The sequence below is a fragment of the Hemicordylus capensis genome, chromosome 3 (assembly GCF_027244095.1).
Source record: "Hemicordylus capensis ecotype Gifberg chromosome 3, rHemCap1.1.pri, whole genome shotgun sequence".
Taxonomy (NCBI): Eukaryota; Metazoa; Chordata; class Lepidosauria; order Squamata; family Cordylidae; genus Hemicordylus; species Hemicordylus capensis.
In genome coordinates this window covers 50,785,452-50,813,237 of record NC_069659.1, presented here as the reverse complement: position 1 = coordinate 50,813,237, position 27,786 = coordinate 50,785,452, and the positions used below count along the sequence as shown (strand labels likewise).

The 27,786-nt window shown below is 43.2% G+C and overlaps 1 protein-coding gene across 3 annotated transcripts; it reads right to left on the bottom strand.

The window, feature by feature from the left end:
• Positions 1–1,583: 1,583 nt before the first annotated feature.
• On the bottom strand, positions 1,584–27,142 carry CD200R1 (CD200 receptor 1). 3 transcript variants are annotated; one of them, XR_008318536.1, is made up of 8 exons: positions 26,821–27,142; positions 22,571–22,678; positions 19,305–19,607; positions 13,119–13,370; positions 10,791–10,905; positions 9,049–9,106; positions 3,281–7,185; positions 1,584–3,244 (listed from the first exon to the last, which is right to left on the bottom strand). XR_008318536.1 is itself a non-coding variant. In XM_053304966.1 (7 exons), exons 1-7 carry the CDS (start codon positions 26,906–26,908, stop codon positions 7,087–7,089), a joined length of 1,023 nt encoding a protein of 340 aa, XP_053160941.1. In that variant the 5' UTR covers positions 26,909–27,142; the 3' UTR covers positions 1,584–7,086. The 3 variants fall into 3 exon arrangements, 2 of the variants coding, with proteins under 2 accessions (XP_053160941.1, XP_053160943.1); XM_053304966.1 differs by having other exon boundaries at positions 1,584–7,185; XM_053304968.1 differs by having other exon boundaries at positions 1,584–7,185; positions 22,582–22,678.
• Positions 27,143–27,786: the final 644 nt, after the last annotated feature.

Sequence of the window (27,786 nt, the reverse complement as noted above, 5' to 3'; positions counted from 1 at the left end):
TTGTGAGGAGAAACCTAAGTATGGAGTACACTGCTCTGGGCTCCTTGGAGGAAGAGCAGGATATAGATGTAAATAATAATAATAACAATACCCACCCATATTCTGAGCAGCCCATTTCCAATGGGCGCCACATTTGGACAGAGCAGAACTGCCTTGTTCTGCCACAGAGGAGACATGGATTTACACATACACAGCAGTTCAGGTGATGATCTACTGCCCGTATATCACTGCGCCGTATGTGAGCAACCATTTTTGCAAGGCACCCCCAACATCTCCACAAAGGCACAATAAGAATTGTGTAGGGGCAATGATTGAAAAAGGGCAGGTACCAGAAAATAGGGCCAATCCCTGATAACTAGGCAGGCAATGGGCATGTGCAAAGAGCAATGTGTCTGGCCATGTTCCCAATGCCTTGACTGTTCTCACATTTCAGAATTGTATGTAACCATTTCCATCTTACAAAGACTTTTTTCTTTGGCCACTTTCTGACTGCCTACCCATCCTTTCAAAACTGGAAATGTAAAGCCATAAATGAGCACCCATAGCCACAAGATGCTCTTGACCAGATGTCCATAAACCACTGAAAAAGATTCCACATATAATCAACAGCTTGACAACTAAATATCTTCAGGGTCAGCCTCAGGATCAATAGCGCTCTGGTTGAGGAATGCCTTTGGCATGGTTCACTCAACAAACAATATGCCACCAAGCTCAGCTCAGTGCCCCTTCAGGCAGGTGCCCTGGGCAACTGCCCAGCTCATCCACCCCTAAGGCGAGCCCTGAATATCTCCATTGTTATCTGTTTGGGGTGTATGCCAGCTTCTCTGCATGAATGAAGGAAGGAACTCCGCCATTTCTGCTTATTGGATCCAAGTCGGGAGCCCTGGAGAGCTGTGTGTGGGACTCAGCCTTCCTTCACAATATGATTATTGGGGGGAAGTGGCAGCATCCCAACCTGGGTGTACAACCATGGAGATGGAGAGTTTACTCTCTTTTTTGCTGTATTGCCAGACCCAAATGTAAGTGCTATAGCTCTCCCTTGTTTGAGTCATTGTCAGGGCTTTTAATTGCTTCTTCTACTTCTACTTCTATGGGAGGGTCCTCATCACAAAGGTGTTGGCTCTCATTCTCTCTTTACAAAGTAATATTTCCCTGCACATCTGTGAAGAAACCCTTCCCTTGTGTGTGGGTGGCCCTGTTTCAGGACCCTACTGGCTGGCACAAGGCCATCCGGTTTTCTATTAGACAGAAGGATATGCCAAGAAAGTTACAGTGAATGTCCTTTTCACAAGTCTGTGTCTATGAGTCATGTCATTGCCACAGACATCCTGTGTGAGTTTGGGGAAACCACTCAGCACTTCTCTGCTTCACTTCCCCTAATTTGTAAAAAAGAAATGTTTCCTTCATTGTTCACTTATGGCCACACACCACATGGCTTGGTAAAATACACAGTGATTTTGAAACTGAAAAGCATTGCACACCAAGTATCACCATGTGCAAGTCAAGCTGAGTTCTTAGGTTATCCTATGCACTCCTGTTTTCAGGATTGTTATAATGCCCCCACAGCCATGTATTAAAAGAAGTATGGTTATGTATAGATTTTATTTGCATTTAGTCATCAGACCAAACAAAAACAAATGGAATAAATACAATAAAAACAGATTATTAAAGAATCAGGCAACATGAAGTACTCCAGATCACAGGGTAGTTTTCAGCACAGTACCACATTCTTGATCACTTATCAAGGCAACATGAAAGTCTAACAATGGTTGTCAAGGCTAAATGGCCCTGGGAGAAAGATTACTAGTTACCTTTGGTACCCAGTATAGAATGGCATAAGAGGCAATGGTGGTTCTGGGGGACAAGTATCATGATCACTTTGAATTGTTCTAAATAAGGCATCGTAAGTATCTACACATATATTCTACATAGTCTATAGAGATCAAGATGTCTTCATAACAGTTCCCTAGGAATTTGAAAAATCTGAGAACGGATTCCAGACTTGTCAGGGAAAGCCAGAAGAAAAATTATTTTTTCTCCCGGTGCATGACTGACCATGAAGCTGAAATGCCACCTAGTGGCTCTTGACAATTATAAGCTCATTATGAATGACCATTTTGCGTACTGCAGCAGCACTTATTTTAAGGAACTGTGTAAGAGTGCTCTTGCACAAGACCCCCAGGGCTGCCTTTTTTTGATCACAGTGGCCCCAGTGTATTGGAAACACTGATGGAAGACTGTACATCATGTTGGTCACTAAAAATCAGAATATTATTTTAACACCTGGCACAGTTTGTGGAAGGATCTTGCAGAGCCTGGTGCTCAGCTCTGTCTCTTTTGACACTGGGAGAAATACAGTAAAAAGATACCTAGAGGGATTCTTGATGGAGGGCTTTTCCACACAACCATCCATGGGCTTGCATGTCAGGGCTGAGTCATGGTTATTGGTGGCTAGGTGAGTAGGGCTCAGAACTTGGACTAGGACAGCCCAGTAGGGGTTCAGGGATCAAGCTGGTGGCCAGAGGTCAGGAACACACCAGAAGTCAAACTGGGTAGACACTCAGGAATCAAGAATTGAACTGGTAGCCAGAGGCCAAGAACACACCATAGGTTGAGTCAAGCAGACAGTCAGGATCTGGGGGTTGAACCAGGAGCTGGAGGCTGAGAATACACCAAGGGTCAAGCCAAGCAGATGGCCAGGAATCAAGCGTTGCTCCAGTTGCCAGAAGTTGAGAACACGCCAGGGGTCATGCAAGCAGATAGACCAAAAGTACTCTAAAACAAGTGCACCAGGAACAAAGTGACCTTGATACAGAGTCAAGGCCTGTCTCAGACAGGAAATTTCTTATACTTTTCCTGCTACAGAGAGCGCCAATGATTGGTCTCAAGGGGCAGGGCTTGTCCAGGGCCTAAAGGCTTAAAATCCTGCTGCAATGCAGCAAGTTAGCACAAGGGGCGGCCACACACAGAGCCTAAACATGACATTGCATTGTTGTGTACTTCTGACTTACCAAACTTCTGCAGCATTTCTTGCCCTCCTCACACACTCTTATAGATACTCCTACAGAACTTGAAATCAAGGAAACAGTCTCTGGATGTGGTTTTCAGCATCTCTTTTTTATTAATAAATCACTTACTAAAAATCCCACTTAATGAATCATTTCCTGAAATTATAGCGAAATGTTTCCCTTTCATCCCGCCCAATAATCCAAAATGAGTTGGCTGCAGTCCTATGAACATTCTACTATGAGTAAGTTCCACTTAACTTAGTGGAACTTACTTCTGAGTAAACATGCATCTATTCTTCTGTTCCGACCATGATTTCCAACTTATTTATTTATTTGCTGCTCTTGCACTCTTTCAGTTGTTGGTGGGGGAGAGAATAAGTGATACAGTGTAAATAGGTAAAGTGTGCCGTCGTCGAGTCAGTATCGACTCCTGGCGACCACAGAGCCCTGTGGCTGTCTTTGATAGAAAACAGGAGGAGTTTACCATTGCCTCCTCCTGCACAGTATGAGGTGATGCCTTTCAGCATCTTCCTATATCGCTGCTGCCCAATATAGGTGTTTCCCATAGTCTGGGAAACATACCAGCAGGGATTCAAACCGGCAACCTCATGCCTACTAGGCAAGTCATTTCCCCACTGTGCCATTAGGTGGCAAATACTCTTATTTAAGATAGACTATAACAGCCAGGGGATTCATTCATGATCAAAATAAGGGTGGGAGGAACACTCAGTCAGGGTAGAAGAGCTGTGTGTGCTCCCAATTAGCAATCATGTGTTCACAAGGATCAAAGTGGAAGGCGTGGAGAGTGATGGAACAAATGTGGCCAACTCATATTCTGTCCCCAGGATTTTGTTGAGGGTGGACAAAAAGCTGTCCTACCCAGTTCCCAGTTCCCAAACAATCACTCTCCCCTCCTCCTACCTTGATTTTTGCAAACACATGACTGCTGATCTCCTGCTCTGGCCGGGTTCTCTTCCTACCCTGTTTAGGGTCATAACATCAGCCCTACAGACTATAATGGGAAACCATTATCGCTGGTTTATTTCTTATCCCAATAGGGTGGAAATCAGGAGTATGATAGACCCTTTGTGAGAACATTATATCATCCATATGTCAGGGGCATAGGTGTGGGGTTTCTTTTGCACACACACCATTTAAAGTTTTGAGGCTTTACTGTTGGCTATTTAAATCCCTTTCGTCTCTGTGATCTCAGAGAAGTGAGAGGGAAACATTGTTTCCAATGCCCTTTTGATGTCCTCCTGATTAGAGAGAGTTCTCCTAATTGCATCACTGAATCCAGAGCTGCACTAATAGCAACAATCATTTGGAAGGACACAGAAAGAGAGATAGAGGAGGCTGAGGCGGGAAAGGGAAGAAATCTTCTTTGCAAAAAGGCTAGAGAAGAGCACAAATGTGAAAAAAGATCAGGAAAAATAAAAAAGTTAAAAGGGGCCACAAGATCAGTTGATAGCAGTCAACTGGCTTTTTTTTTTTAAAGGTCTGCACAAGGTGAGAACTGTAAGAAAGAGCACTCAGGTGTGGAAGTGAGGGGGCATGCAGGAGTGTGCCCTTGGGTGCCAGTCCTCCGATACATCACCACCTGCACAGGTAACCACTTCTCTGTTGGTTTCAATATGGTCCATCTACACCAGAAATGCACAGTTCAAATGCCCTGGTAAGCCAGAACCTCATGGTGTGTGGGGGCCGAGGTCAATTTTTAAGCACATTATTATATTAAAATCAATTATTCAAAAGTAGTATACATTAAAGCAGTTGTTAAAAATATGTAAATTTGCCACAGGTTGACACCCAACACATCCAGACTTCAAATCCCTCTGCTGGAGCTATTATACACTTAATTGCCTTGTGCGTAAGCTCTACATACTTGGGGAAGAAGGGGCTTCTATTGCTGGCTCTTGTAAAAGAGGACTGGGAGAATATGAGCTGTGTGAGTCTTCTCCATGCCTCTGTTGATTCTCCAACACAGGCACCTCCTACATGTTGATTCACCCTGTCCCTACTTAGTATTGAGAACTGCCGGAGCTTTCCAGCAGCAGTTCCACCACCTGGCCTCAGGCCAGAAGGGTGCACCTGTCCCTTGTGACTCTAGTTTTCTGCTCTCTCCTTCCCTTCTCCCTTCACCCCCGGCTTGGGTGTGAGGATGCTCACACTGTTTCTGTTGCTGCTTTTGCCAAGGTTTTGGTAAGGCTGGGGTGTGGGTGGTTGCGAGGGCCTCCCTGCTTGTTGCCTGCCTTTGCGCCTGGAGGTTTTACAGACAGGGCTTCCCCGCCCTGCTCCCCCGCAAAAACCCTCACTCCTGATTGGAGTGTGCCAGTCCACATATTCACTGGATTTAACCCGACCTCCCTGCGGGCTATCAGGGACCAGGACAGACAGGGCTTTGTTTTTCTCCAAAGGGAGGCTGCGGATTCTGACTTAGCCTGAGTTATGTCCAAGGGAAAAGAATCCTCCATTTCCAGCAGCTTTTGAAAAAAACTTCACTTCTGCTTTCTCCGAAAGTGTTGATGGAGGTGCTGATGGCTATGCAAAGGAGGTGCTGGTGGCTATGTGAATGGTCCATCCAATCCCTCAAATTAAAATGCCTCGAATCAGCTGTGAAGCAGCTTCAGATACCTCAGGCATAGAGCCATGTCTTAAAAACGTCCTGGTGGAGAGAATTGTTTGCTTCTCTGAAGACCTGAAGGCCCATTAGACATCGAGGAGATTAAGGCATAGGCAGAGGTGTAGCTATAATTGAGTGAATGGGTTCAAAGCACCCAGGCCCCCAGCTCTTGAGGGCCCTCCAGATCCACCTCTCCCAGTTTTATTCCAAACTCTGGGCGGGCCTCTGCAGATAAGGGCGAACATGGGCCCTCTTTCCCCAAGCTAAGCCCCTCAGCGTAGGTGCTACATGTGTTGGAGAATTGACATGTAAAAAAGGAGCATTGCTGGGTGCTCAGAATATCATAGACCCTCTAAACGCCCATCATGCCCACTCCAGAATATTTACATCTGATTCCTCCCTAAAAGGAAACTGGAGGAGACAAGTGCTGTATTGGGGGCTAAAACATCTGTTTGGTCCCCAGCACAGCACCTTTTAGGCAGGAGACAGAGATGAGAAGTGATTGTTGCTGCTGGAGCAGCAGCAGCAGCAGAGGCACCTGCCCAGCCCCCAGTCCCAATTTGAGAAGGAAGTGGCTGGTTTGGGGGCTCAGAGTCATTTATTTGGGGCCCAAACTGCATGAGCCACCTCCCAATGATGCCCCCGAGGAAGCGTAAAACAGCTCTTATCTTCTTAGTTCTCTTTGACAAGAGTCATGAAAAGAAGCCCCTCATTCTTCAAGTAGGTCGTGTCCCTGCCTAAGGCAATGAAATGCACAAGAGCTCCAGGGGAGGGACTTGAAGAGCTGGATGCAAAGGGGGAGGGGGAAAGCCCAGCACCTGACCATGCAAGAGTAATGAGGGAGGGAGGCACAGGTCTCTGCCTGCCCCTCTCAAAAGGCTGCATGCTATTACCAGAGGTAGGCCACCTGTACTGCGGCCCAGACAGGACAGCAAAAAAGTCACTGTGAGCCAGATCTGGCCTGTCGGCCAAATGTTGTTCAAGGCTGATCTACACCTTTTCCTCCTCGTGCAAATTCTTCCAGTTCCATTATCACTTTGGGTGGGTGGGTGGGGGGATATGTAGGCATGAAAGACCCTGATGTTTCATTGATTGGCAGGCAGATCACAGAAGGAAGTTACACAATGTGTAAAAGGCTGTCTAAACCCCCTGCAGATTTGCTCATAAGAATCAGCAGTCATGTTGGAATAAACCTGCATCTGGAAAGACCCCTCAGGTAAGCTTTGCTTCCACTCAGTCACTGTAAACAAAGCACACAGATAAATTGGCGCTGATTTTTCCACAGATGACTGTGTGGGACAATGACCGAAATTGTCGGGCATATGACATGTATACAGAAACCCCAATTTTACCCACATTGCTTGGGAGGATCCCTTTAAGAAGCTAACAATTGCCCTTTGTCACTATTGTGAGTTTGTCTCTGCCGCTTTCTGGCAAAGTTTTTTAGGCAGCATCTCATGTTGAAGGTGAGAGTCCTGAGGGGAAGTCACATGCTCTGTCGTAGATCACATTTTCCATTTGCACAAAAGTGGCATAAGGCTCCAGTTCATTTTCCTAGAAAATAAAGACACATTCTTTGAGAAGGAAATATGACTTGTCTTTTGAATACGCTATTGAATCATTTCTAAAAAGTGAAGGAAATGTCTACAACCCATTTCTCCCCTAAAGACCATCATACCTGGCGGTTTAAAAAAAAAAATCTGTGCTGGGGAAAATTTCCTTGCAGTTCCTTCTAAATGCAATTTAGAAACTGCATTTAGTTTTACTGTTTTACTGTTTTACTATAGCTGCAGGAAATAAATTGAAATGGCACCTAGGAATACCCCTATACTTGCTGACAAAAGAAACCTGTTTTATTTGGCAATAGATACATGTGTGTGATAGCCTCCAGACTACAATTGTCATAAACCACCTTGAGACTTTGGTAGTGGGCGGTATACAAATATGTTAGTTAAGTACATACATACATACATACAATGCTCACTTCGGAAAGCAGATTTGCTTAGTTTGATCCTTATAAGTACACAAAGGTGAGTACACAAATGAAGTGGAACTACTTGCAAAGTCCATAACCAATTTGACTGCAACTTCTTGGGATTTTCCCATAGACATTGTCTCAGTTATTTGTATGGGGCATGCTTCTCTATTTGTATGTATCTATGTACTGGCTTGAGGGTGGAGTGTATTCACAGTTTGTTTTGTCTGCTCCTCACTTGTTGCCTTGAATTCAAATTGAGAGGTTCTCCCCCTCTCTGCATAAGAGACTGTGAATCTGTTTATTGTTTCCTTAGCTTATGTTTAGTTAGTAATACATATAAAACTCTTGTTTCTCAGTTAAAGTTGGCTTCCTGTTCAATTACTTTTAGATTACTTGCTCAATTACTTGCTAAGTTACTCTGCAACACAACTGTCTGAACCCACACCAAGGAGTTCACTCAAGGCCTCAGACCTAGATGTGTGACCAAGATTTGAAAGTGGCTTGCCAAACCACGTTCTGCTTGCCCTGAGGTGCTCAATATGTCCAAATCCATGCTCTTTGTGAACCTCTGGTTCGTTCTAGTTGAGTCATCCCCCTTTGCAATCCGGGCCCATGGCTGTGAAGTAGGTGATATAAGGTGACATTTGCCAGTCAAAGAGCAGCATAAAGCAGGCTGGGATAGCATCCAGGGTCTCACTGGGAGGCCTGGACAGCCGGTGTATCTCTGGCTTAACTTGGCTGCTTCCAACAATCCGAGCTACATGATCATCTGCAGCACTATCTTCACGTTCCCTCCATATTTCAGGTTGGGAGAACTTGAAGTTCTGCATTATGTGTGACCTTTTCTTCTGAATGATATAACCAATGCTTTGGTTCTTGCTGGCCCGTGACATTTTGCTGTATGAAGCAAAGCACCAAATGGCACTACACTACCATTTATTTTCCATTAAAATCACCCCTCCAATTGCTTCCATCTTTCCAGTCTCTTTCCCCTTCCTTCCTTCCTTTTCTGTTGAAAAGAGAAAAGGAAAAGCAGCATGATGTAATTTCAGTTTCCTTCCTCTTCAGGCCATGAAGAGGTGCCGGTTGGGCTGTGATGCTGCCCCTGAGAAATGGCCCACAAGTTGCTACTTAAAGTAACCCTCTTCACTTGCTTCATGGTAGGGCCGGCCCTGCTTGTGGTGACCAAAGAAGACAACACAAAAAGCACAACTTCCAGCAGTTACATATTAGCAAAGTCGAAAACATTTTGTGTGCTTCCACAGAAACTAGAAATACTTGTTTGCATTTTGAGGAATCCTTTTCTGTAGGAAATGAGACTGCAAGCAGTCCTTATATGGCTGGCAGCCTCTATACTATTTACAATAACACAAGTAATGTGCCCCTTTCAATGCCAAGATTTCCCCAGCTGATTTGAGAACACATCTATGATGTCTCACCTGGATGCTGAGTCTTGAAATTGTTTCAGGGCCTTTGGATATGTTGACTTTTCTGAGTCTGACAGAAGAGATGAGGGAAAGAAGGATATAGTCAGATTCCATCTTCCATATGGAATGCCCTGCTAACTGGGCAAAGAGGCACCTTTTACCATGGTGATTCTCTTTATTTAGCAGGGGGAGAGTAACTGGCCCTATCTACCCCCAGCACAGTACTTCCAGTGACTGTTGCTGGTGTCTATATGATGTTTCTTTTTAGAATGTGAGCCCTTTGGGGACAGGGTTCCATCTTATTTGTTTGTTATTTTCTGTGTAAACCGCTCTGAGCCATTTTTGGAAGGGCGGTATAGAAATCAAATTATTTATTATTATTATTATTATTATTATTATTAGGGAAACCATAAAAATTGGACTTGGATCTATAGGCTGGTTCTCATAATCAAACCCATGCCCAGTACAGTAAATGTAAACTGGAGATCTTGGTGGCATGTGTGCTCCCACGTAGTGTGTTGTGAGAAGTCTTCTCCAATCTCCCGTTGGCACTGCACCAACCCAACATTTACCTGATATCAATAGCCAAAGTTCAGATCTAAGATTAATAATATATGGAAATGTCAGGTTGCAAGGTGCAACTAAAGATCAAGGGGGAAATCCAAGTTTTCACAACATTCTCCATGGGAGCATGCCCACCACCAACATCCCTTGTTTTCATTGACCAGATATGGATATGATCATGAACACAGCAAATATTTATATACCGCTTTTCAACAAGTTTCCCAAAGCATTTTACATGGAAATAAAGTAAATAAATAAATAAAATGGTTCTTTGTCCTCAAAGGGCTCACAGTCTAAAAAAGAAATATAAGATAGACACCAGCAACAGCCCTTTGGGGACAGGAATCCATTTATTTATTTATTATTTCTCTGTGTAAACTGCCCTGAGCCATTTTTGGAAGGGTGGTATAGAAATCGAATAAGTAGGTAGGTAAGTAAGTAAGTAAATAAATAAAACAGCCACTGGAGGCATGCTGTGGCTGGGGGTAGATAGGGCCAGTTCCTCTCCCCCTGCTCAATAAAGAGAGTCATCACTAAAAAGATGGCTCTTTGCTCACTTAGCAGGGTTAAGAGAATTGGCCCTATATGTTAAATGTCAAGACTCTAGTGTAATTTTGAATGCAGTATGCTGTATTTGAGAATGGGGACATAGCTCAGCGGTCAAGCATATGATCTGCATGCAAAAGGTCCCCAGTTCAGTTCTTGGTATCTCCAAGTAGGGTTGGGAAAGACCCTCATCTAGAATCTGGATGAGCTGCTGCCAATCAGTGGAAACAATGCTGAGCTAAATGGACCAGTGGTCTGTCTCAGTAAGGTAGCTTCATATGTGCTCTTATATCCAACTCCCATCTAAGCACCAGGCTTACAGCCTAATCCTATAAGCCATTGCTCTGATGCATTCAATAGCTTGTAATATCACACAGAAATGTTCCAGTGCCAATATGAAGAAACAGTTCATCATCCCCTCTCCACAAACATAGGTCACCAAGTACAATCCTCCTACTTTCCTTGTTTGGCACAATCAGAACCATCTGCATACCATCTCCATTTTCCAATCCGAGAAGCCAAACAGCAGCATAAATATGCCCTGCTGCTTCTCTGTAGTAAATGGAATATATATGGTCATGGTGTCAGCTGATTAGTAGTAGAGAGCTGTGAAACTAACTTACCTTAGGGCTGTGCACACATACCTTGCATAAAGGTGCCTCCCATGGTAGATAAAAAGTAAAAGCAGAAGAATTCCCAAGAAACCAGCAAGGCTGCTCAAGAGAATTTTCACTGTGAAATGTTTCGCTTCTGCACTGCCTGAGGATTTGCAAAATGCCACAAATATGAATTAGTAGAAATTAATACTTTCATGAATGTGATTGAAACAATACGCAACAAAAGGTCATGTAAACATTTAACAGATCTATATCCCATGCCTTTACAAAGTCCCAGAGTGGTTTGCAAAAATTAAAATTAATAATAATGCTATACAGTAATCCAGCTGAGATATAACAAGAAAATGGATCACTCTACTCTGATCTGACAAGTCCAAGAACAGGTGCAACTGGTGCACCAACCAAAGCTGAGCAAAACAAGATATAGCTCTGGATTAAAATTTGCACCAGTTAAGTAATAGAACTGCTGTGCAACGCTCTTACCCCAGACCAAATCTGATGAAAAAGAAAAGTGAAGTTTCCCCTCTACTTTGTATCCAAAATTAGCACCTATTTTGCACTTCTAATTGAAACAAACCATCATGATTTTCCTTTTAGCTATCACTGCCCCAGGCAACTGATGCTGACTGTGCTCAGCTCACATTAGTGCCAACATGTCTTTTCTCTGGGTTGTCCACAAGATGAATGGAACATTAACGTGTACATTGTGGCTGTAGTGTTTTAATGCCATTGGGAATAATCTATATTCTAGGTTCTGAAATAGATGAAAGTAGAAATGTACTTTCCTTCCAACATTGTATAGAAAAAAACTGTAAGTTATCTTACACTGATGAAATAATTTAGGTTTTTAAAAATAAATTGTTTTAAGGTCTTCATTTTTAATTTGTCTGATGTTGTTGTAAGCTGCCCAGAGACAGAAGTTTGGGGTGGTCTACAAATTTGAAAAAAATAACAAACAAATAGTTTCAAATTTAGCACCTATATCGAGGTTTTTGTAATATGTACATTTTCCTCCCACATGTCCAGTTGATTAATTAATCCATAAAAGGAAATTCAGATTATTTAAAAGCCTTTAATTCGGTGAAAGTCATAACATTAAAAGAAAAGAAGTAGCAAGAGGAAACAGGCCATTCTTCATAGCCCCCATCATTTTATACCACCTGTAACAGGTAGTAGTGACCCTTGTATCCTTCCAAGAGACCAGCTGTGAATTGTCAAGCTAACCATGACAATGTCCCAGCCATTGCGTGTCTTTGTAAACTATTTAACCATTTCAATTTAGGACTTTCCCCAGGAGAATGTTTTCCTTTAAGGTAGTGCTTTGAGAATTATTTCCATGGAGGAACAGATGTAGAGAACATTAGGAAAGTTCCATAAGTAGGAGCTGGCTGAAATCTAGCATCTTCCTTGGGGATCTTGAAAGAATTAGTATGAATGTTCAATGCTGACCTAGGACTTTCCATGCAGACTCTTACATGGGAATAATTCCAAAAGACTTTCCTCTTTGGATTAGGGCCCATAGACAAACATCCCACATCTCAGCAGAATGGTGTGTGTGTGTGTGTGTGTGTTTCCTTCCTTTTTAAAATATTAGAGGTCAAAAATAAAATGAACAAGCCCCAAACCCAAGATCCTAGAACACAGCACCAGCAGAATGAATGACTCTGTACCTGTCACAAATAAAGAGTGGATATTTATTTATTAAACTTATGAGTCTTTGCACTGGTGGCAGTGGGGAACTTTTGAAGTGATATGCAGAAGAGAAAAGATTCAGGAAAAACAGAACCTAAAAACAATGGCACACAAAAAATACATATAACACAGAAGTAGGATAATAAAATCAAGTTAATAATCAAGATTTAACACTTGCCACCAAATGCCTGAGAGAAAAAGGGAAGACTCAGCCGGCAACAGGAAATACACAAGAAGGAAGCTGCCCTGAGACTTCCTGTTCCAGAGACTGTGTGCCACAACTAAATATAAACATGTTGTTCTAGTAAGAACTAATCTGCCTACTTTCCTTTCACTATCCCTACAACTGGACTAAATTTGGTCCAAATCAGTTAGGCAGTTCACAAGTTTACAACGTTTATGCATCTGCCACCTTGAATTGGGGTGGATGACATCATCACAAACTACACCATTGAGAGGTCCCTATGGGTCCCTACAGCTTTGGCAAGTTTGGTTCATATTGGTCCAGGCATTGCGAAGTTGATAGGGGGACGGAAGGACGGACACACACACACACACACACACACACACACACACACACACACACACACACGACACTCACAAAATGCCCAGTGAGTTCATAAGCTTACTGGAAAGTAGGTTAAAAAAAAATCATAGTATTACCTGATGGGAGATTTAAGACTAGAGACTTGTTCCCAGCCTGATGGAAGACGAAGCAAGTTAATGTATTGCCCTTAGCACTAGTGATATTGTATGTACTGGTGAAGGTCTCTGTGCCATTAAGCAATGTTTCATTCATAATAGTAGAATATCCTTGTGGGTCCCATGAAATCTGTGGAGCTGGTTTTCCTGCAGCTGCCTTGCATACAGCAGTTCCACCGCTGTCATTATGTGTTAAGGACACCTGTGGAGGCACTGAAGGGAAGGGATAAATGGGAGAAAGAGTCAGTTTGGTGTATCAAACGTAGTGAGATGTTTTGGTGGGGATTAAGTGATAAAGGGGCAACAACCACATATTCTATCTATTGACATCTATGCTGCACTATATATATATATATATATATAGAGAGAGAGAGAGAGAGAGAGAGAGAGAGAGAGAGAGAGAGAGAGAGGACATGTGTAAGGTTTGGAATAGAGATGTCCCTTACAAGATCTGATGGTGAAGTAGAAATCCCTGGCCCACAGGTTCTCAAACTTGGATCATCAGATGTTGCTGGACTACAACTTCCATCATCCTGTCACAATGTACTTCAGCCAACAACATCTGGGGATCCACATTTAAGAAGCCCTGCTCATGGAGCCAGATATTTAAATAAACACATATATTCAGAATGCAGAGATACCATCCCACAACAACCTTCAGCTGCAGCTTCTGCAAACCTCTTTTGAAAGAAGGAGTGGATTATTATGGTAACCTTCCTGGGAACCTCCTAAAATGGGGGCACATAAGGCAGGCTCCAATCCAAGAAATAATACGAGCACACCTACTTCCCTAAGCAAGAACCTTCCAAAACCCTGAAGCCTGTAAAAGAAAGCTGTCAGCCATGTGAAGAGGAACCCCTAGTAGATGCTATCTTGGGATGCCACTGGACAGAGCAATGTTGAAGGGTTCTCTTCAATCTCTTTTGTAGCCACTCCAGGAAAGATCAGGACACAGACAGTAGCATGGAAATTTTAGTTTCATTAAGTGATATGAACTTCCCAGGTAGTTCATATCACTACCTTTTATGGGTCTCTCCTTTTGTCTGACAGTGATATTAATGTTTCTACCAAGGTGGCAAAAATTTTGCTACATTGTAAGCTGTGTAAGGAAGCAATTGGTAAAATCATGAGTGTCTGTATATTGTACTATATATTGTTATATTGCAAGTGGTGTTTTGTAATAAAGTACTGGCAGAATCATGATTGCTGCAAGTTACTTCTTATCTATTGTGTTGTATTTTTGTCTGGTCAATGGTTGAAATAAAGATTCCATTCCATTCCAAGTGATATGAGCTTTAAGTAGACACTTTAATGAGAGAGGCTACTATATACAGTGAACACTATCCTAAATACTGTAATATAGTGGGCATGTGCCAGGAAGATGCATCTGTGTTACAGAAAGCTTTCTGTTGTATTCTATTTAGTAGTCCTTTATGTTTTGTTGATTAGAACTTTGTCCCAGTAAAGATCCTATAAAGCGTGTGGCGGGTGGAGTCATAAAGAAAAGGGAGGGATAGGAGAAGGATAAAACGAAGTTGCTCCTGGAATAAAGTCTTAGTTAAACGAACATAAGATTACTTTGTATTTATGAGGGAAGCAGCTATAAAACACTTTCCTAGCTGCACAGTGTTGGGTGTGCAGGGGGGTGGGTGTGGGATTTTACCACTCTAGTCTGCCTCTGCAAGTACCCTCCAGCATCTGAAAATATGTCCCCAATGGCAGCATGACCCTCAGGGAAATATTTACAGGTGACAAAGGGCACTTCCAGAGACAGAGGAAATCACAAAAAATCACCCACCCACACCCCACTACATACAAGGGCACTGTGGTGAGGTGAGGAAGCTCTCCACAGTGCAGACACATCTTTCTGGCACACCCACAGTGCGCTAGCCAGGATGTCAGCCACTGTCAATTTCAACATCATAATGCAAGGACATTTTATTTATGAAACTGAGGTTTCTTGGCTGAGGTTTCCAAGAGGTTTTTTTAATAGTTAATTCACAAAAAGCATTTCCAATCTGCTCACTGAAAAGTGCTCTCTCTTCTTCCAAATCCCTTTCTGGTTTTTTCTCTCTCTCTGCACTACTCTGGGTATGTTTATCGGGATCAAGCCCCTTGGTTTCCAGCTTTCCTTTTCTTCACGTTTGTGCATCCCTCCATACTTCTTGCTGAGCTGTGCTTGCCCCCTACTTGTCCATGAATATTCTTTCACCTGTGGAGGTGGAGTTTGTAGAATGGTATTTTCCATTATCAGCCCTGCTGTGGTGGTGGGTTGCTGTTAAAGGTGGGTTGCAAGTCCAGGGGGGTGGGGGCGGTGGTGCTGTTAAAGGGGAAGTGGCAAAGAAGTGTGGGGGAACTGGAATAGTTGCAGTTACATTGTTTGGACTGTGGACCTCTAACCTCCGCACATATTGTTTGGACTTCTAACCTTTGCACATACACTTTTCTCAATCAAACCTATTCCTGCTTCCCTCACATAGTCTCTTCTGGACCATCATAGATGTTACCTTTTTCTGAACTTTATATTATCTATTAATGCTTCCCTACCATTTGCTCACACTTGTCCCATTAGCTAAGTAGGGTCCACCCTGGTTGCATATGAATGAGAGACTAGAAGTGTAAGCACTGTAAGATATAGGGGGGAGGTTACAGGAAATCTTCCTCCCAAAATTTTCTGTGTCGCCCATGGCTAATTGCTAACTGAGGGAAAAGGCACCTTTTAAAGTGGTGACTCTCTTCTGTTTAGCATGGGGAGAGCAACTGGGCCTATCCAGCCCCAGCACAGAATTCCTTCAGGGGCTGATACTGGTGTTACCTTGTGTTTCTTTTTAGATTGTGAGCCCTTTGGGGACAGGGTAGCATCTTATTATTTATTTTTCTTTGAAAACTACTGTGAAACCTTCTGTTGAAAAGCCATATATCAAAATTTGCAGTCGTAGAGAACAGCAAGCGAGTGGGAGACCGTCCACGCACCGCTGCGCCAGTGTGCAAAGAGGCTGGCTCGGTAGCTAGCTGGCTGCCCTGCCTCAAGCCAAGAGGTGAAATAAGCTGCTGGCCTGGCTGGGGAGAGCAGGCTGGGTGACCCGTAGGGAAGGAGGACAGTGTGTGGGAACATAGGAAGCTGCCATATACTGAGTCAGACCATTGGTCTATGTAGCTCAGTAGTGTCTTCACAGACTGGCAGCGGCTTCTCCAAGGTTGCAGGCAGGAATCTCTCTCAGCCCTATCTTGGAGATGCCAGGGAGGGAACTTGGAGCCTTCTGCTGTTCCCAAAGCAGCTCCTTCCCCTGAGGGGAATATCTTACAGTGCTCACACTTCTAGTTTCCCATTCATATGAACACAAGAACATAAGGCGTAAGAACATAAGAACAGCCCTGCTGGATCAGGCCCAAGGTCCATCTAGTCCAGCATCCTGTTTCGCACAGTGGCCCACCAGATGCTGCTGGAAGCTGCAGGCAGGAGTTGAGGGCATGCCCTCTCTCCTGCTGTTACTCCCCTGCAACTGGTACCCAGAGGCATCCTGCCTTTGAGGCTGGTGGTGGCCCACAGCAACCAGGGTGGTTGAGGCTGGAGGTGGCCCATATGCAACCAGGGTGGACCCTGCTTAGCTAAGGGGGCAAGTCATGCTTGGTACCACAAGACCAGCTCTCTCCTCTCCAAGACCAGCTCTCCTCTCCTTAAACCTAACCAGGAGATGAATTTATAGTTAAGAAGCAGGGACCTTGAAAACTCCGTACCTAGGCAGCAGATAGAGCAGACATACAGCTCACCTGGTTGCCAGCTTCACAGTGGTGAGCTGTATTTATTCTCAAATTATCCAATTTTTATCAAAATAGGCATATATAATACCAATATGCAAATGTTATGCAAAGTGGAGACTTTTGGAGATGTTTTTGGTGAAAGCATCCTCTATTTCCACCTTTTTGGTGATGGATATTGACTTTTTTCACCATCTGAACCTGGCAACCCTAAGGATGGCCCTTCCATGAGGCAAGGTGAGGAGGTTGCCTCAGGCATGGGTGCAGGAAGGGATACAAGGTGCAGCACGAGAAGGCAGATCTGGCCACGGTTACCCATGCCTTAGTCACGTCACGGCTGGATTACTGTAACGTGCTCTACGTGGGGCTGCCCTTGAAGAATATCCGGAAACTGCACCTAGTGCAAAACGCGGCAGCTAGAGTTTTTCCGGAGCTGCCCGATAGAAGCACATCACCCCCATTCTGAAAGTTGCACTGGCTGCCAGTTCGTTTCCAGTTCCAATTCAAGGTGCTGGTTTTGACCTTTAAAGCCCTTAACGGTTTGGGCCCTGGATAACTGAGGGACTGCCTGCTCCCAAGGGTTCCTGCCCGTTTGACAAGGTCATCTGAGGGGACTCTGCTCCAGATGCCGACAATGAGGAAGGCTTGGCTGTCGCGCACTCGGGACAGGGCCTTCTCTGTTGCTGCCCCCAGACTTTGGAATGCTCTCCCAGTGGCCATTCACTCCTCGGACTCCATCACAGTTTTTAGAAAGCTTGTTAAATCTTGGCTTTTTATCCAGGCTTTTACATGATTGTTTTTATTGCTGCTTCTATGTGTTTTTACCCGTGTATAGTTTTTATGCTTGTATTTTATAGATTTTAAATTTGGTTTGTTTTTACATTTTTAGCTTAATATTTTTATTGTCATTTTATTGTATGTTTTTTAACTTTTGTAAACTGCCTTGAGATTGTTTTTAATGAAAGGCGGTATATAAATTCAACAATAAATAAATAAATAAATAAATAAGCATGTGCTGGGCCCCAATGATTGGCACCACCTCACCTTCCACTGTCACTGGTTTTCCTTGCTCCACCAAAGCACGCTGTTGATTTCCCCCTCCTTATTCAACTGGGGAGCACCTCTTCTTTCCCCTCCCTGATAACTTGAGCTAGGAATGCCCTTGCTGCCACTTCCTGGCTTGGTGTCATAGTCTAGGTAGGCAGGCAGCCAGCTTTGGCTCTCTAGCTTTTGCTGAACTTCAACTCCCATCATTCTCATCTGCAATTTAATGTGGCTAGGGATGATGGGAGTTTTATTTCAATAACAGCTGGCAAGCCAAGACTGCTTACCCAATGGTCTAGGTGTTACATAGGAAGCTGCCTTTACAACATTGGTTTGGCTAGTGTAGTATTGCCTACACCACATCTGCTCAACTTAGCTCCTCCCTCCGCCAGCTGTTTTTGAACTACGACTTCCACAATCCCCAGCCACAGTGGCCAACAGCCAGGGATTATGGAAGTTGTTGGCCAACATCTTCAGGAGCGCCGAAGTTGAGCAGCCCTGGTCTACACTGACTGGCAGTGGCTGTCCAAGGTTACAAGCAAGAGTCTCTCCCACATGCTAGGGATTGAACCTGGGACCACCTGCATGCCAAGCAGATGCTCTACCACTGAGCTGTGGCCCCATCCCACTGAGCTACAGCTACAGCTGAAGCAGTGTTGCCACTGTTGCCTTGGAAGCATGGACTGGGAATGCTGAACACCCACCTGCAGATATGGGTATGGGGCATTATAATGTCCTTTGCCTCAGGCAGCAAAATGTGTAGGACCGACCCTCTTCCTGCCAAGAGCCTGTTCACACATGAGGTGTAAATCAGCTTTGAACCTCTCTCCTGATATTTATGTTAGTGTTTGAGGTTGTTTGTAGGGGGAAAGGCGGAGGAAAAATGTTTGTAATGTAAATTAGCATTTGGACCAATTTAGAGCAACGTGGAAACAAGAGCCACTTGAAGCCTCATGTGCAAAGATTCCCTTCAATTGCAATCCTTTTGTGAGCCAGGACAACCATGTCACTTCTGTGTAATGCAGATTTGGTCTGCCTCCTCCCTTTCAGACCTTATTGAAGACATTTCTTTTCTGACAGGCATTTGCCCTTTAAAATCTTAAAATAATAATAATAATAATAATAATAATAACTCAGATGCTATTCTTGCTTTGTACACCACCCCGAGTCTATGGATTGGGTGGTATAATACATATTTTAATAAATAAATAAAATAAAATAAAATAAAATAAAGCATAGAATCAATAAATGTGTTTGAAGAGTACCAATAACTGATGTGATAGTGGTAGCAGGAATAGTGTCAGGTAATGATCCATAGGTGAGGAAAAGTACACAGTTTCTTACCTAATATGGTTAGAGTATATTCATTGCTGTAAGTTCCATTATCAATCGCAATAGTACACTTATAGACACCCTCATTGAAAAGGTACAGTGGCTTTATATGAAGAGAAGTGTCCCGATCAGGACTCGTTGTCCAATTCATATTATTACTGCAGTTTCTTTGCAGATTGTTTCTCTCAGTTGCATATGACATAAAGCAGTGTGTTCCATTTTTAAATTTTGCATTCCATACTATTAGTCCATGTCTGTGTGGAGGACACTGCAGTGTAATCTCAGTACAGACCTCTTTAGACTCCGGGAAATATTCTGGAAGCAGATAAAAGGATAAATGCTATCAGGGATTGTTAAAAATGAGAAAAGGGGTGCGTTCCAGGTCCAAACAGGGATTTTTCCAACAGCCAAGCCTTGCACACTGAGAAATCCCCTGTTAAGATCCAAAAGGATTTATTTTTGGTGGGGGGAGGAGTAGCAGGGGTGGGGGAAGATGATTTTTAACTGTATTAGCCATTACTCTGATATCTGCATTAGGCATAATCCTTTTATTAAGCAATACCACAAATGGATCCAATGACTGTGGATCTGGGACACTCCTCTGTATTCCTCGCTGATAATTGCTGAACTTCATGGTGATGCTATAAGTAACAGAAAGTGGTCCATTTATCAAATGCAAGAAGAGGTGTGCAGAAATTAGAACGAAAGGCTTGGACTTTAAAACTGAATGGATTTGCCCACAATTTTTAGTTCACAGAAATGAAAATGGTTAAAACAAAATAAAGCAGAGCTAAGGTGACAGGCATCATCTCCTACTGTGAGGGAGATGGCAATGGTAAACCCCTCCTTTATTCTACCAAAGCAAACCACAGGGCTCTTGACCACCAGGAATCAACACCGACTCAACAGCACAACTTTACTTTAAGTATCCGGTAATCCTCCAGTGTCAGAGAATGAACAGATAATATGAAATTACAGAAGGAGAAAAGGGATAACACTGCAGATTCACTTTAGATTTTTTTTTAAAAAATCTATCATCCAAAATATGAACCAGAAAGTGTTTTTAGATATTACACATAGCATGTTTTAGAGTAGCCATCAGTCCCTCTGGGTCTTACTGTACTTAATTGTAAGACACAAGGCTTGTTTACATGATTGTTGATTGGGTAGGACAAGCTTCCTACCCAGCTTTGGGGAGTTGTGCACATTCCCAATTTTTGTGAGAGTAAAAAGTAGGGTAGGAGGTGGGAAGCTTTATCATCTGCTGAGCATCATCTGGGTAGGACAAGCATACCCAACCCAGATTTCACCCCTAGCTGTTGAATGGTGGGAGGGAACTGTCCTACCCAGATGATGCTTAGCAGATGATCACACACCCACATTGTACCTTGCTTTTTACTAGCACACAAACAAATATCAGCAGCACACACAGCTCCCAAATCTGGGTAGGACATTTGTCCTACCCAGTTAATGTTCATGGGAATGAACCTACTGATTAAGCTGTTCTATCCTGTAGAACAAGGGTTCCCAACCTGTGGTACTCCCAATGTTCCTGAATAGGGTTGTGCATTTTGTTTTTTCCCCTGTTTTGTTTTTGGCCCAAATCCGAAACACCTTTGTGAAATCAGCCAATCCGAAACACCCCAATTTTGTTCTTTGTTCGAAATTGCAAAATCCAAATCTGAAACGTTTTGGATTTTGAAAAATGGCCCCGGGGAAAAACTAGTGGGTGGGGGTGGTAGTGCCCAATGGGTGGAAACTACCACCCAAATTTCAGAGGAATTGGGCAAAGGGCTGATTTTTGGTGAATTTTTGAAGTATAGGATTTTTCCCATAGGGAAGAATGGAGGTTTCAGCAAAAGTATAGCTTCATGTTATGGGGAAAGGGGTGGCCCAGAGCAGAGTAGGGTAGGTGGTAGTGCCCAGTGGGGGCAAGGAAGCTGCCAGAATTATTTCAAAGGAATTGGGCAGAGGGCTGATTCTTAAAGATGTAATGGAGTTTGTGCATCTGTAAAGTTCTTCCCCATAGGGAATGATAAATAATTCCTGCCCCATAACTGCACTTGGGGGGCACTAGGGTGGCCCAGAGCTAGTGGTGATGTAGAGCACATAGGGTGCCAATCACCCCCATGGGTTGCTAACCCATGGGGTACTGGGTTCTGTTGTTTCTGAGATGTTTGAGTGTAGATTCTGATTCTCTGGTAGCATGTGAGAGTGGATTCATGGTTTGTCACTGAAAATCTCATATGCTACCAGAGAATCTATACTCAGAACACCTCAGAAACAACAGAACCGAGCACCTCATGGGTCAGCAACCCATGGGGGTGGTTGGCCCCCTGTGTGCACTATACCACCACTCGCTCCTGGCTACCCCAGTGCCCCCAAGGTGGAGTTATGCATCTTCTGACACCTCCTTTATTCCCTGGGGGGGGGACCTTAAAGTAGCGTAAACTTCAACAATTCCTAAGAAATTAGCCCTTTGCCCTATTCCTTTGGAATCTGGGTGGCAGCAGGCACCCATTGGGGCACTACCACCTGAACCACTCTTCTTCCCCCAAAGCCCCCTTTCTGCCCCGAATCCACCCCAAATAACATCAGCATCACACATTAACAACAGCAGAGCTTGGGGAAAATCAGGCAGATTTCCAAAGGTCATGCACATCCACATCCCTCCCACTCAAAATGCAATTGATCTATACACAACAGTGTGAAACAACAACAATGAAATGCACACTGCCCCACTGGCCATTGAGGGTAAATGCACACTGCTCCACTAGACAATGAGGGTAAAATTTACCCTTAAATTTGCTTAAAAGGAATAAGGCGGCAATTGCCAGCAGATCAGCCCATGCTTTTGCTGACCAGTCTGTGGGCTGGAAGGGCTGGAAATTCAAACAGGAGACTGAAGGAGAAAGACTTTTTGCGATTGCAAAATGGAGTTCCAAAACAGCTGAAACAACAAAACGTTTTGTATCCGAAACAGGGACGTTTTGTTTTGGCTACAAAATTTTCTGTTTTGAGCATTGGGTGTTTTGTTTTGGCTACAAAACAGCCGAAACGGCCTGTTTTGTGCACAAAACATTTTGTATCCGAAATGAAACGCACATCCCTATTCCTGAACTACAACTCCCATCATTCCCAGCTACAATTTATTGTGGCTGGGGATTATGGGAGTTGTAGTTCAACAACATCAGAGTAGCACAGGTTGGGAACCCCTGTTCTATAGAACAAAAAGACTCAGATGCAAAACAGTATTAATAAATCTGAAAAGGAATTACGGTCAGCCCACTGAGTTGTAGTCTTGGGAACCGTCGTTCTGCTGACCAAATTGCTAACATGTTGCTGTACAGTGTTGTCTTGGATAGTCCCTTTTGCTGAGAATGACCCTAAAAAAAATCACAATACAAAACCGTAAGATTAGGATGTATCTCCCATCTCTTTTTCAAATGGTTATTTAAAAAGAAAAAGAAAATTCACATCAGTACTCAAAAACTGAGAAAAGAATTGGGCAGGCAAGCAAGACACAAGTCCATGTTTTATAAAAAAGAACATCACGTTCCTCATCATAGCCCAAATATATGAATGAGAGCAACTATACAGAGTTATCCATAAGAGAAGATTCAAATGCTGAAGTGACTTTCAGAATCATTAATGGACCTTCTCATATATATATATATATATATATATATATATATATATATATATATATATATATACTGTAGTTTGTGATATATATACTGTAGTTTTCACATCACATGACCTGCATTCTCAGATATATATGACTCATGAAAATTGAACTAGTGTCTTTAAAAATTAACATGAGATCCACTACATGTTACCTGAGAACACATTTAACAGCAGCCTGACTTCTCTTTCTATGCTTGAAAACTTACATTGGGAGGACTACTAGCAGCAGAGAAGCAAGGGATTGCTTTTAATAGAGTGCACACATTATCTATCTGTCTATCTATCTATCTATCTATCTATCTATCTATCTATCTATCTATCTATCTATCTATCATATTTATATATCACCTGATATCTGTATCTCTAGGCAGTGTACATAATCCAAAATACAATATAAAAACAGAATAAAAACAATTAAAACAATTTCACAGAATAAAACAGTTCAAAATTATTTTTAATGAAAAGCCTGAGGAAACCAGTGTATCTTAAGGGTCTTTTAAAAATGAATTAGAGATGGAGAAGCTCTTATTTTGACTGGGAGTGCATTCCAAAGCAGAGAAGGCCCGGTCTGGAATCGCCATCAGACAAGCCAATGGCAACCATAACTGGACCTCCCCAGATGATCTTACTAGGCGGCAAGGTTCATGACAAAGGAGGCACTCTCTTCAGTACCCTGGACCCAAGCCATTTAGAGATTTATAGGTAATGACCAGCACTTTGTATTTTGCTCAGAAACCTATTGGCAGCCAGTGCAGTTCTTTTAAAATCAGTGTTATATTATTTCCTTCAGGTTGTTTCAGAGACCAGTCTGGCTGCCACATTCTGTACCAGTTGTAGTTTCCGGACCACATACAAAGGCAGCCCCACATAGTCATTACACTAGTCAAGCCTGGAGGTTACCAGCATATATATCACTGTTTTAAGGACATTTCCCTCCAGAAATGGGCATAGCTGATGTATCAGCCAAAGCTGATAAAAAGCACTCCTGTCCAATGCCTCAACCTGATGAACCAGAGAGAGTTTTGGATCCAGGAGTACTGCCAAGCTATGTACTTGTTCTTTTGCTGGGAATATAACCCCATCCAGAACAGGCAGATATAAACCATTTTTTTCAGGTCTTCACTCTCCACAATCAGTACCTCCATCTTATTTGGATTCAAGTTCCATTTGTTATCCCTCATCCAGCCCATTACCACCTCCAGCAGGCATTTAGGAATGTTATGCCATTTCCTGACGACGCTGATATGAAGAAATTGATTTTGATACCATCAGCATATTGATAAAGCCCTGCACCAGATCTCCTGATGACCTCTCCCAGCAGTTTCATGTAGATATTAAAGTGCATTGGAGGCAGTACAGAGTGCTGTGGAACTCATACAGTAACTCTCACTTTGCAGAGCAACAGTCTCCAAGTGACACCATCTGGAATCTACCCAAGGGGTATGGAGCGACTGTAAGACAGTTTCACCCAATCCCATCTCCCTCTGGTGACTGAGAAGGATACCATGGTTGATGGTATTGAAAGCTGCCAAGAGATCCAAGAATATCAGCAGAGTCACATTCCCTCTCCTAACTGGAGATCATCCATCAGGCCGACCAAAGCAATCTCAACTCCATAGCCTGCCCAAAAGCTAGTTTGAAACGGGTCTAGATAATAAGTTTCCTCTAAGACTGTCTGGGGCAGAGAGGCTTCCACCTTCTCAATCACCTTGCTCAACTATGGGACAGACTTATAGCTGCCTAACTCTGAAAAAATATAGGGTTTTTTCCCAAGTTTGGTCTAATGATAGCCTCCTTAAGCTACACATTTGAAAGCTGCACATTTGGGAAGGTGATTTAAAGCAGGGAAATGCTGAGTGGGAAAAGAGTTAAGCCCCCCTCCCACCATTATTTCTCCATTCCTCCCTCCTAAAGTGGCTTTTCAAGCAAAAAGGGAGCTGTGGGATGGGATTACCATTACATACATTTGCGTGTATTGTGTAGTTGGACCCAGCAAGCTACACCCAGCTGATATTTGGAAAGATATAGTCAGTTTTTGTTACCAGTGGGATGTGTGGAACTTAAAAGACTACACCAATTCCCAAAGTGGAAGGTTGATTCAAATGACAATTTTTACTTGGCGGTGTCACCCCAACGTAGTTATTCCAGGGGATTTTGTGGCAGTCAAATCTTATGAAGGTTTGGATGCCTGCCAGTATTACAACTGATCATCTCTGCATGGCAAGGAGGACAGGCCTATCAATGACTAATGGTCCTGAGGGCTATAAACTATCTCCAGGTTCAGAGGCAGGATGCCTCCCAGCTGCATGGGAGCAATGTCAGGAGAGAGGACATGACTTCATCTTCAGGTTGGAGGCTCCCCAGGGGCATCTGGTGGGCCACGACAAGAAACCGATGCTGGACTAAATAGGCCTTGGGCATGATGCAGCAGGTCTGCTCTTTTGTTCTTATTGGCAGACTTCTGAGCTGATTTCCAAAATGTAAAGGAAAGTATGCCATTGAGTAAGTGTCAACTCCTGGCACCCACAGAGACCTGTGGTTGTCTTTGGTAGAATACAGGAGGGGTTTACCATTGCCATCTCCCGTGTAGTATGAGATTATGCCTTTCAGCATCTTCCTATATAGCTGCTGCCTGATATAGGTACCAGTGGGGATTCGAACCGGCAACCTCATACTTGGTAGACAAGCCATTTCCTGCTGTGCCATTAGGTGGCTTTTCCAAATTGTACTTGGCCACAAATCAAACTCACTAATCCACCGTTCTCCCTAACCTTTTGAATCAGGCAGGACTCTAATTAGTTCCCATAGCAGATGGCTGAAGAGAGTCAAGAAAGGAGGTATCACCCATGGAAAACTAAATTCACCATCACACAATTAATTTCTCTTTTAAAAAAATTGCTTCTTTAAAAGAAATTGGGGTTAGAAATTGCTCTTTAACTGGTTAAAGAGTCTCTGTCTCTTAGGCTGTCTCTGCACAAGCATTTTAAAACAACACCCCCAAAAAGCCTTTTCAGTTGCCTATCCACAACTGACCAGGCCTTGGCAACTCTGGTCAGCAGTTTTTCTATCCTATCTGTTTGCCTTCACCAGCCGAGATGGGTAAGCGCCCAGATGTGCAAGTTCAGAATTAGGTGACACAGAGAGAATTCTCAAGAGTATTCACACAAAAAATTCTAGCGATCATATTTTAATTAGAAACCGCCCAGAGACCCAAGCTTTGGGCAGCGTGAAAATATGTTAAATAAAAACAAACAAACAAACAAACAAACAAACAAATAAATAAATAAATAAATTGAAGAGAAATAATTTGATGAGAACGTTTAGACAATATTTCCCAATAGCACCCAGAAGGCTAGTCTGTTGTGCTTTAAGTGGGAATGAGACTGGGATCTTCAGCCTTCACTTCTTCATGCCTCCTTCTGGTAATAATCATGCCTCATTCCCTCTTCTCCCCCTTCCCCATCAGAACCTCTGTCAAAACTGCCACATGCTACAAAACCCACACTTTGCCACTGGGACACATTCTACAAAGTTATTAAATTCCCATCATTGCTTTGCTGACATACGTTCTGCTAAATAAATAAAGTTATGTTGTGAAAGGAATGTACAGATGAGCCAATTCTCCGCTGAGACAACATTTTCCTTTAAACATGTTTAGTTTGCTGAATATATGCCCCATATCACCACAGGCACATATTGAACATTGCAGGCACATAGAGAACTCAGGGCCCATACCATCTATTCCCCTGATCCTTTGCCCAATATCCTTTAATGTAGGTGACCCCGAAAGGCATGATGGTACAAGAAAATTGCATCATCTTCAATGAAATGCTGGACTTACCCATTGTTGCCATGCCCACTGCAGTAGTGAGCAAGATGCAGGCACCCCAACTCTTCATAACAAAATGAAAGGCAGATTTTGCTTCCATGGTTCCCACAATTCTCCCACCACTACAGCCATACAGTTGTACGCCTAGCCACTGCTACAGTGAGCATCTTGCAGATGATTCCTTTCCAGCTAGCATCACTCCTCTTTCCACATCCCTAGCTTTTTGCACCAACTCTGTGTGTTCCTAGCTGATTAGCTCCTTTGGGTTGGGGAGGTTCCTCCTTCTGCCTTGTCACTCTACAGGGTTTCCTGTGCTCGCTGTCAAACTGACACTGAAGAAAGAGATCGAGACACTTTGCACATTGGTTCCCTGCAAAATAAGTCTTTGCGAAGAGAAGCGCCTCCAAGCTTCGTACCCCAGTTTTCCTTCAAATCTAAGCTTCCTGGCAAAAAGGCAGGCTTGAAGGAAACGTAATGTTGGTATAGTAAGCATTTCACAGAAGTTCATAGAAATAGTTAAGGAGGCCTCTTTCATGGAAGAAAAGCGAATCTAAGTTATAGCTTGAAGACGTATTTGTGGTATGATTCCAGCCGTGTCCACTATTAATACTTTTTATGTTCTCTTGAATCAAGAAAAAGTGTCGTGGTAAAAGTATGATTACTTCTTCTGCTTTGGGGCTTCCCCAGTGCTCTTGCTGGCAGCATTTATCAGTACTGGAGCGAAAGTGGAACATTCTGGAAAAAAGCAAAAAGCTGAGTGTACACACAGACAGGTGGGGGAGGCTGGTTCCATGCTTCACATTACTTTTCGTGGGTGTTCCAACTTCAGAGTTTTCTCACACAAAGAAAAAGGCTTTTTTCACTTCAAATGAAAAAACTCAACATTACATAGCAACCAAAGTATATTTTTAGAATGAAAACACAGCATTTGTTCCTGCATGCTCTTTGTCAGGATAAAACCGATTCATGTGATAAGTA

Excerpts from the sequence above, each read along its gene's own strand:
- CD200R1 (XM_053304966.1), bottom strand. The coding sequence starts at position 26,908 with ATGGAAGCAAAATCTGCCTTTCATTTTGTTATGAAGAGTTGGGGTGCC. Across the intron at positions 13,371-19,304 it reads ATATACTCTAACCATATTAG|TGCCTCCACAGGTGTCCTTA; the intron begins GTAAGAAACTGT and ends CCTTCCCTTCAG. Across the intron at positions 9,107-10,790 it reads GGGAGGCACCTTTATGCAAG|ACTCAGAAAAGTCAACATAT; the intron begins GTATGTGTGCAC and ends CTCTTCTGTCAG.